The sequence below is a fragment of the Pseudophryne corroboree genome, chromosome 10 (genome assembly GCF_028390025.1).
Source record: "Pseudophryne corroboree isolate aPseCor3 chromosome 10, aPseCor3.hap2, whole genome shotgun sequence".
Classification (NCBI taxonomy): domain Eukaryota; kingdom Metazoa; phylum Chordata; class Amphibia; order Anura; family Myobatrachidae; genus Pseudophryne; species Pseudophryne corroboree.
In genome coordinates, this window is record NC_086453.1 from 330,775,015 (window position 1) to 330,786,186 (window position 11,172).

Sequence of the window (11,172 nt, forward strand, 5' to 3'; positions counted from 1 at the left end):
GCTGCTAATATAGACTGGTTGATAATGAGATGTAGTATGTATAAAGAAGAAAGAAAAAAAAAACCACGGGTAGGTGGTATACAATTATGGATGGACTGCCGAGTGCCGACACAGAGGTAGCTACAGCCGTGGACTACCGTACTGTACTGTGTCTGCTGCTAATATAGACTGGATGATAATGAGATGTAGTATGTATAAAGAAGAAAAAAAAACCACGGGTAGGTGGTATACAATTATGGATGGACTGCCGAGTGCCGACACAGAGGTAGCTACAGCCGTGGACTACCGTACTGTACTGTGTCTGCTGCTAATATAGACTGGATGATAATGAGATGTAGTATGTATAAAGAAGAAAGAAAAAAAAAACCACGGGTAGGTGGTATACAATTATGGATGGACTGCCGAGTGCCGACACAGAGGTAGCTACAGCCGTGAACTACCGTACTGTGTCTGCTGCGACTGGATGATAAATAATGATATAAAAAATATATATATATCACTACTGCAGCTGGACAGGTATATATTATATAATGACGGACCTGCTGGACACTGTCTGTCAGCAGAATGAGTTTTTTATAGAATAAAAAAACACCACACAAGTCACACGACGAGTGTTTAACTTTTTCAGGCAATCACAATATAGTATACTATACTGGTGGTCAGTGTGGTCAGGTCACTGGTCAGTCACACTGGCAGTGGCACTCCTGCAGCAAAAGTGTGCACTGTTTAATTTTAAAAATATGTACTCCTGGCTCCTGCTATAACCTATAACTGCTCCCCAGTCTCCCCCACAATTAAGCTGTGTGAGCACAGTCAGATATTATACATAGATGATGCAGCACACTGGGCTGAGCACAGATATGGTATGTGACTGAGTCACTGTGTATCGTTTTTTTCAGGCAGAGAACGGATTATATTAAATAAAACTGCACTGGTGGTCACTGGTCAGTGGTCAGTCACTAGTAAACTCTGCACTCTCTAGTACTCCTAAGCTCCAGTAAATCAAGTGTCTCTGTCTCAATCTCACTCTCTCTCTTCTAATCTAAATGGAGAGGACGCCAGCCACGTCCTCTCCCTATCAATCTCAATGCACGTGTGAAAATGGCGGCGACGCGCGGCTCCTTATATAGAATCCGAGTCTCGCGATAGAATCCGAGCCTCGCGAGAATCCGACAGCGTCATGATGACGTTCGGGCGCGCTCGGGTTAACCGAGCAAGGCGGGAAGATCCGAGTCGCTCGGATCCGTGTAAAAAAAGCTGAAGTTCGGGCGGGTTCGGATTCCGAGGAACCGAACCCGCTCATCTCTACTGGATGATAATGAGATAAAATTAAAATATATATATATCACACTAGTACTGCAGCCGGACAGGTATATATTATGTAATGACGGACCTGCTGGACACTGTCTGTCAGCACTGCAGACTCCTAAAGTAAGCTACTAGTATCAAGAAGATAGAAAAAAAAAAAAACCACGGGTAGGTGGTATACATTTATGGATGGACGAGCGACTGCCGACACAGAGGTAGCTACAGCCGTGGACTACCGTACTGTGTCTGCTGCTAATATAGACTGGATGATAATGAGATAAAATTAAAATATATATATATCACACTAGTACTGCAGCCGGACAGGTATATTATATTATGTAATGACGGACCTGCTGGACACTGTCTGTCAGCACTGCAGACTCCTAAAGTAAGCTACTAGTATCAAGAAGATAGAAAAAAAAAATAAACCACGGGTAGGTGGTATACAATTATGGATGGACGAGCGACTGCCGACACAGAGGTAGCTACAGCCGTGGACTACCGTACTGTGTCTGCTGCTAATATAGACTAGATAATAATGAGATAAAATTAAAATATATATATATATATATATATATATATATATATCACACTAGTACTGCAGCCGGACAGGTATATATTATGTAATGACGGACCTGCTGGACACTGTCTGCAGAATGCATTTATAAAAACACCACACGACGAGTGTTTAACTTTTTCAGGCAGACAATCACAATATACTGGTGGTCAGCAGACAATCACAATACTGGTGGTCAGTGGTCACTGGTCAGTCACACTGGCAGTGGCACTCTGGCAGCAAAAGTGTGCACTGTACTTAAAATATGTACTCCTGCTATAACTGCTCCCCAGTCTCCCCCACAATTAAGCTGTGTGAGCAGTGAGCACTCAGCAGTCAGATAATGATATACAGTATATGATGCAGCACACTGGGCTGAGCACAGATATGGTATGTGTGACTGTGTCACACTGTGTATCGTTTTTTTTCAGGCAGAGAACGGATTCATTAAACTGGTGGCACTGGTCACTGCCACTGGTCACACTATCAGCAGCAAGTAGTACTCCCCCTATATTATGCTCCCCAAAATTTGTGTCTGTCTCTCTCTAGTACTATTAGTCACTCTAAACGGAGAGGACGCCAGCCACGTCCTCTCCCTATCAATCTCAATGCACGTGTGAAAAATGGCGGCGACGCGCGGCTCCTTATATAGAATCCGAGTCTCGCGATAGAATCCGAGCCTCGCGAGAATCCGACAGCGGGATGATGACGTTCGGGCGCGCTCGGGTTAACCGAGCAAGGCGGGAGGATCCGAGCCTGCTCGGCCCCGTGTAAAAAAAGCTGAAGTTCGGCGGGTTCGGATTCAGAGAAACCGAACCCGCTCATCTCTAGAAGAAACATTAAAATACTATTAATGATATTCAGGTCTGTTTGCAAACAAAAAAAGTAAGCAATTGGGCAAACGCATGTTGCACTACAGGGGGGGCAGATGTAACATGTGCAGAGAGATTTAGATTTGGGTGGGTTATATTGTTTCTGTGCAGGGTAAATACTGGCTGCTTAATTTATACACTGCACTATAGAGTTCAGTTTGAACACACCCCACCCAAATCTAACTCTCTCTGCACATGTTACATCTGCCCCACCTGCAGTGCACATGGGTGGTCATTCCGAGTTGTTCGCTCGGTAAATTTCTTCGCATCGCAGCGATTTTCCGCTTAGTGCACATGCGCAATGTCCGCAGTGCGACTGCGCCAAGTAAATTTGCTATGCAGTTAGGTATTTTACTCACGGCATTACGATGTTTTTTCTTCGTTCTGGTGATCGTAATGTGATTGACAGGAAGTGGGTGTTTCTGGGTGGAAACTGGCCGTTTTATGGGAGTGTGTGAAAAAACGCTACCGTTTCTGGGAAAAACGCGGGAGTGGCTGGAGAAACGGGGGAGTGTCTGGGCGAACGCTGGGTGTGTTTGTGACGTCAAACCAGGAACGACAAGCACTGAACTGATCGCAGATGCCGAGTAAGTGTGGAGCTACTCAGAAACTGCTAAGAGGTGTGTAATCGCAATTTTGAGAATCTTTCGTTCGCAATTTTACTATGCTAAGATTCACTCCCAGTAGGCGGCGGCTTAGCGTGTGCAAAGCTGCTAAAAGCAGCTTGCGAGCGAACAACTCGGAATGACCACCATGGTTTTGCCCAATTGCTAACTTTTTTGTTTTGCAAACAAACCTGAATTAGGCTCTGTAACTAATTTAACTTGGACAATCTTAAACTGTTTGATTCAGTACAGACACTGTTGAAATTAGCAAAACTTTTTTTAAAAGTTCGAGTTTTTCTAAATGTACAGTTAAATAAACAGCATTAATCAGTAGCAAACAAGTCATTTTTATATTTTATATTGCATTTCAAGTCATCTACAGAGAAATGCAATATCAAATAGCTACTAAGTTATTAAGAAAATAATTATATGCCATTTCAACTGCAACATACCAAGAGGACAAGATAATTGGCATGTGCGCTCTTCAAAAACATGAACAGATCAACATAATATTTATATGAGATTTGTCACATTTCAAACATGTATGTTCGTTGGGAAACTGAATGGATGCCACCCATCCAATAAGTCCCACTGCTGGGGATACAGGACACACTTAGGAGAGGAAGCTCGGTAAGTATGGGGTTAGGACAGATCAACAGATCATGGGGCTGTGATGGTGCGGGATGGTGGCTTGGGGTCAGGAGGGCAAGACAGAGCAGCAGAGAGGTAGGCAGAGTAGGACTCCCAGCAGGGAGCAGAACAGAACAGCAAGGGTGGGTTGGGGAGGAGTATTGAGGTGACCCAGCATACAGTATGCCAGGTCCCTTTACTAGTTCTTAATAGAGTTGAGTGATCCAGATTCCATGGAATCCGAACCACAAAAATCTCCCGGGATCTGAATCCACCCAAGCCATGGCTCCGGAGTTCCCACCAAACTCGGATCCCACTTCCAGGACTAACATCATCCTCCTGGCATCGGATTCTTGCAGGATTTGGATTATGTATAAAGGCACTATGTCTGGGACTACGCTCCATTTCACTTTAACGCACACTGCTGTATGCTGCACTGTACTCTGCTGTATTGGCAGTGCTGTGTCCAGACTCACACGTGGCTGTGCTCTGTATAGTGTGTCACAGCCCAGGGTAATACTCCCAAAACCCAGTCTTTTCTTACCTGGTCGGTTGCTGGTCAGACGCCGGAGCACTCTTACAGCTAAAAGGTGCGGGATTCGTGCGGCAGTGATCGATTCTGCATCCAGGATCAGAGGTGCTGTGGATGCCGCACTGGAGTGCACAAAGCAGGATTCCAGGATTGCCTTGCATGGTGCACAGTGGGGTTCTGGGTGCAAAGCTGGTTGTCAATATAGTGCGGATCCCACCAGATCAGCAACATGGACGTCGCCATCTTCTCCTGTATCAGGCAGAGGTTAAAGTGAGCCGGAACGGGGCGGAACTGTTTTCTATAATTTCCATTTGGAAACGGAACCAGTTCTGCTTCCTCCTGCTCACCTGACCCAGAAAGTGAGCCCAGAGCAGCACACCTAACCCAAAATGTGTGCCCGGAGCGGCTCACCTAACCCAAAATGTGAGCCCAGAGCCGCAGAGAGATGCTGGGCACCCACTGAGATTGTGCTACCAGCGAGAACCCTGCTCCCTCTCCACATCGGCAGCCGGAGGCAGGACCTCACTCCTGGGGGCATTACCACTAGGGGTTAAAATACTGGGGGCATAACTACGGGGGCATTACCACAGGGGGCTAAACTACAGGGGGAATTACCTCTGGGGGCTAAACTACAGGGGGCATAGCTATAGGGGCATTACCACTGGGAGCTAAACTACAAGGGGTATAACTACTGATGGCATAACTACAGGTGGCATAAATATGGTGGCATTACCACTGGGGGCTAAACTACAAGGGGTATAACTTCTGACGGCATAACTACAGGGGGCATAACTACTGGGGCATTAGCACTGGGGGCTAAACTACAGGAGGTAAAACTACTGATGGTATAACTACTGGGGACATAACTACGGGGTCATTACCACTGGGGGCTAAACCAGTGGCATGCGGTAAGGTCAGTGGCTGGTGAGGCAGTGCAGTCAAAATGTCCTTTGAGTACTGACGATGACTCCTACCACCACTGACTTAATCCCCGTTACTGCCACTGCCCCTAGTAACACTTCAGCAGAAATGATCTATAATCTATGTGATCATAGTAGTGGTAGGTACTGGTTGGGGGTAGTAGTAAGGACAAACATCATATCAGCGGGATGTAGTTGGCATCCCAACGTACAGATGCAGGCCATCAGGAGACCAGCGCTGGAATCCTGACACCTGTCAGAATGCCGGTGCCAGAATCCTGAACGTAAGTATGCCGAGGAGGGTTAGGCTGTTGGGGAGAAGGGGGAGAGGGGGAGGCGTAGGCTGTGGAAAGGGAAGGTTAGGCTGCATGGAGGGAGGGTTAGGGTTAGGCTGCAGGAGGGGGAGGTTAGGGTTAGGCTGCGGGAGGGGGAGGTTAGGGACAGGCTGTGGGAGTGCGAGGTAAGGGTTAGGCTGTGCGAGGGTGAGGTTAGGGTCAGGCTGTAGGAGGGCGAGGTTAGGGTCAGGATGTGGGAGGGAGAAGTTAGGGTTAGGCTGTGGGAGGGCAAGGTTAGGGTCAGGCTGCGGGAGGGCAAGGTTAGGGTCAGGGTGCGGAAGGGCGAGGTAAAGGTAAGGCGGTGAGAGGGCAAGGTTAGGGTCAGGTTGTGGAAAGGGAGATTAAGGTCAGGCTCCGGGAGGGTGAGGTTAGGGTTAGGCTGTGGGAGGGGAGGTTAGGGTTAGGCTGTGGGAGGGGAGGTTAGGGTTAGGCTGCTGGAGGGGAAGGTTAGGGTTAGGCTGTGGGAGGGGGAGGTTAGGGTCAGGCTGCGGGAGGGAGGGTAAGGGTCAGGCTGCGGGAGGGGAGGGTTAGGGTCAGGCTGCAGAATGGGAGGATTAGGGTGGTTGGGTTAGGATTAGGCCTTTGGGGGAGTTAAATTAGGCTGGGGGTGGGTTAGGATTAGGGTTACACTACATTACCTTCTGGCTGCTGCTATCTGGAGTCCACCTTCATCCTGAAGTCCTGGCACTTTAGCTCACTCTCTCGTGGCTGGCTGTGAGTTGCTTAGGTGAGCCCACTCTGCACAATACATCTTCTCTCATGTGCAGCCTAAACTCCAGCAGAGTCGCTCCAGGCCATGGCAGTTACAACATACCACTATGGAGCCTCCACAGCTGGCGAACTGTAAGTCTCCTCACCCATCCCGGTCTTCTTTAATGCTGCTCGGGGCTCGCATGGCCGGCCCCTGCGCTTAAACCCACCCAGCAGGTCAGACGCCGGGGACACATTCAGCCAGACCTGCAATGAGTTTCGAGCAGGTGCCGCTGTTCACATTGCCCATGCCGCTGCCTGTCAGTTTGACAAGTGCATTGGCAGTAACATTGGTGGACCCAGCAGCACAGGGTAGCAGAGCAGGGATCTCTGCTGCAGGACTTCACTCCCACCATATGATGCACCCGCTGCGTCCGCGGCTGTAAACTCCAGCTGGGGGTATCCATTATTGGCCGCCGCTTGTATAAGCTTGTGGGGGGGGGGGGGAGAGGGAGGGTTGCTAATGCTCGCATCAGCCATCCCCAGGAGTTTGGTGCTTTGTTGATGGGTAGTCATTCTGGCCCTGCACACTGCCCAATCACATTAGCCATAGTGACAGGGGCGTGCTTTCATATGGGCTGAAAGCACGCCCCTGTCACAGAGGCACTGCTATTAGATGCCGCATATAGGTCTTTATTCAATGGGCTTTTACTGCCCTATGTTTGGCCCTGCCCCCCGTTTCCGGCCCTTCCTTAGTGATAGCCGGAGGCACTGAGAGCTGTGCCTCCAAACACATTGAATTCTTTTTTTTCATGCTACAAATGATTTAAATAATATAAAGGCAAAAGCAGATACTTATGACACAGAATCTGTGTCATAACTATCTTCTTTGTATTATTTTAATCATAAATGACAGGGGAGTCACTGCCTCCCCTGACTGCACGTCACTGGGTTAAACTACAAGGGGCATAACTACTGGGGGCATAACTTTTGGGCATTACCACTGGGGACAATATCACTGGGGGCTAAACTACTTGGGAAATATCAGAATATCAGAAACTGGACTGTGGGTGCTACTTGCAGAGCGCGTGCAAATGGTGGAAGGAGCCACCTCTTCCCGTCAGTGTTGGGAAGGTCAGGCATCGCAACCGCCAACACACTTGGACTCTCCTTGGGGATTGTGATACCATCTTAGAACTTACAGTTCTTTGCTGTGCTATTCCATCTTAACCCTTATCATTTTTCTAGCGGAAGGATAAGGGCTTCCATTGTCATGTGAAGCTGAACTACTAGTCATGAACATAGGCCAGGGCCTTGGCTGTCCCTTGCCATTCTGTGTCGTAAATGGCTTATTGGCAAGTTTACGTTTCCCCTCAGACCATTTCAATTAATTTTTTTTAGGTCTTTTTACTGAACTTTGGCTTTTTGGATTTTACATGCCCTCTACTATCACATTGGGCATCGGTCTTGGCAGACAACGTTGATGGCATTTCATCATCTATGTCAGTGATGGCTAACCTTGACACTCCAGCTGTTGTTGAACTACACATCCCAGCATACCCTGCATCAGTTTTAGCATTGCCAAATAGCAAAACCGATGCAGGGAATGCTGGGATATGTAGTTCAACAACAGCTGGAGTGTCAAGGTTAGCCATCACTGGTCTATGTCATGACCAGTGGCAGCAGCTTCAGCACTAGGAGGAAGTGGTCCTTGATATTTCCCTATTTTATCCTCCAATTTTGTATTCTCCATTATTTTTCTGGAATTATATAACAATATGTGGTACAGGAGAGCGTACCTCTACACCACACAGGGCAAACCCTCTGAAAATTATTTGGATTAAATATTAATAACCCCTTTATTTGGAGTAAATAATATAAAGCACAGGACAGCACCACTGACCTTATATGGCAGCACCACTGGACTGGACTTATACGGCAGTACCACTGGAATTATAAGGCATTATCACTGAAATTATACGGCAGTATCACTGGAATAATATGGCAGTATCACTGGAATTTTACAGCAGTACAACTGGACTTGATTTATACGGCAGTATCACTGGATTTATACGCCAGTACCACTGGAATTATTCGGCAGTATCACTAGAATTATACAGCAATATCACTGGAATTATATGGCAGAACCACTGGACTTGATTTATACGGCAGTATCACTGGACTTATACGCCAGTACCACTGGAATTATACGGCAGTATCACTTGAATTATATGGCAGTATGACGGGAATTATACGGGAGTACCACTGGACTGGATTTATACGGCAGTATCACTGGAATTATATGGCAGTACCACTGGACATATACGGCAGTATCCCTGGACTGGATTTATACGCCAGTACCACTGGGTTTATACGGCAGTACCAGTGGACATATACGGCAGTATCACTGGACTGGATTTATACACCAGTACCACTGGATTTATACGCCAGTGCCACTGGACATATACAGCAGTATCATTGGATTTATACAGCAATACCACTGTACATATACGACAGTATCACTAGACTGGATTTATACGCCAGTACCACTGGATTTATACGGAGTACCACTGGACAATTTATACGTCAGTATCACTTTATTTTTACGGCAATATCATTGGACATATACAGCAGTATCACTGGACATATACGGCAATATCGCTGGATTTCTACAGCAATACCGCTGAACATATATGGCATTACCACTGGACATATACGGCAGTATAACTGGACTGTTTTTATACGGCATTACCACTCGACATGTAAGGCAGTATCACTGGACATATACGGCAGTATAACTGGACTGTTTTTATACGGCATTACCACTCGACATGTAAGGCAGTACCACTGGACATATACGGCAGTATCACTCGACTGGATTTATACGCCAGTACCACTGGGTTTATACGGCATTACCAGGGGACATATACGGCAGTATCACTGGACTGGATTTATACACCAGTACCACTGGATTTATATGCCAGTACCACTGGACATATACGGCAGTATCATTGGATTTATACAGCAATACCACTGTACATATACGATAGTATCACTGGACTGGATTTATACCCCAGTACCACTGGAATTATATGGCGGTATCACTGGAATTATACGGCAGTACCACTGGACATATACGGCAGTATCAGGGAACCGAACCCTCTCATCTCTAATTTAAAGGTGGGTATCAACAACTGAACACCCATTTTCATATTCACAAAGTTCCCCAATAAGGGAATTATCAGTGTCTCTATTGCTGGAAAGACTTGTCTCAGGAGCCATATAAGGGATAAATCTACTGCTTTTAAATCAATCTGGATAATGCAGTTTTTAAAGATATTGATAAATTGCCAGTATGTGGGTTAAACGTGCAGAATGGAGCAAGTTAGTTTAAACATACTGTATTAAATGATTCAGTAATTGTCATTTGAAAGTCTGCTTACACAGATTACAGCAGGCCATGCCATTCTTCCATACACTGCATTTTATTAACACTGACAGATGACAGATCCCTATAAGCAGGGTCGGCGCAAGGTCTCTTTGGACCCTAGGCAAACCTTCAGCCTAGCTCCCCCACCTACAAATCTATAAACATACCAGTTGCTTGCTTACCATGGGCAACTTCTCCACTGGCTCACTTGTCCATTCTTTTCACTGCTTTATGAATAAACCTAAGAGTGTGCGGAGGTTGTATTAATTAGAGATGAGTGGTTCACTTTTGTTGAAAATCGAACACACCCAAATTTTGAGGATCAAAGTATAGCTGAGTCCCGGCTTGGATCACTTTTGGTGATCCAAGTGGACTGAGTCGCGTCTTCCCTTGAATTTGAAACTTGGATTTAAAACCTGAATCATGGGTTTTGGATTGTTTGTAATTAATGTTATTGATAATACTACAGGAACAAAAACAGGTCCAAGTTATATGATTGTAGCTGTTTTTGTTGATTTTTAAAGAAACCTACAGTACATCCAAAACCAAACCCAAAACACTTTCAAATGTTATTATTATATTCTTTCTTCATAGACATTGCATAGTTTTCAGAACTAATGATGTTTTTATTTGTCATATGAACATAGCAAATGTAATGGCTGTATCTTACCTTTATAAAAAGCACCTAAAACATAAATAATACGGTATAACCTTGGCAGCAAGATAAAGCACAGTGAACTATACATACCCGTACTAAAAATATGGTGAAGTTTCTCCATAGGAAATTTCAGGGAAGTGTCTTTGAACATCATTTCTGGTTTATCAGAAAAATATGCATCAACAAGCTTTCTTGTATCAATGTTATGTTCATGGTAGAACTTTTGGGTGCTGCAATCCATCTCGTATTATTGTATCACTTACAGTTAACTCTCTCGTTCTTAGTCTCTGTTCACCTTGACTGGTCCAGAAGTTCTATTTATATCGGTAGGATTTAGAAAAACATCCTTACCAGGAATAATTCTATTACATTATCACATGATGTTTAATCTTTCTTCTTGAGTTGTTCATGTGATGCATGTTTGATTAATATACAGTAATCTGTTTATATATCTATGTATTATGTATCTGCTTTCCATTTTAAATTCATCAAAAGTAACTAAACAAATAAATCATTACAATTAAAGATGTGCACTGAACCATTTTTGTTGGATTTAGATTTGCCTCTAATTCGTTGTCTGGCTTTGGATTTGGATTTTTTTTTTTTAAATTGTTCCTATAGTATTATTAACCTCAA

The 11,172-nt window shown here is 45.3% G+C and overlaps 1 protein-coding gene across 1 annotated transcript in view; it reads right to left on the bottom strand.

Moving 5' to 3' along the window:
- Positions 1-10,777, bottom strand: part of LOC134965334 (nicotinamide N-methyltransferase-like) — a 45,784-nt gene extending 35,007 nt beyond the window's left edge. Inside the window, exon 1 of the mRNA XM_063941806.1 lies at positions 10,627-10,777. Within this exon, the coding sequence (XP_063797876.1) occupies positions 10,627-10,777 (151 nt within the window). The remainder of the gene's footprint in view (positions 1-10,626) is intronic.
- Positions 10,778-11,172: the final 395 nt, after the last annotated feature.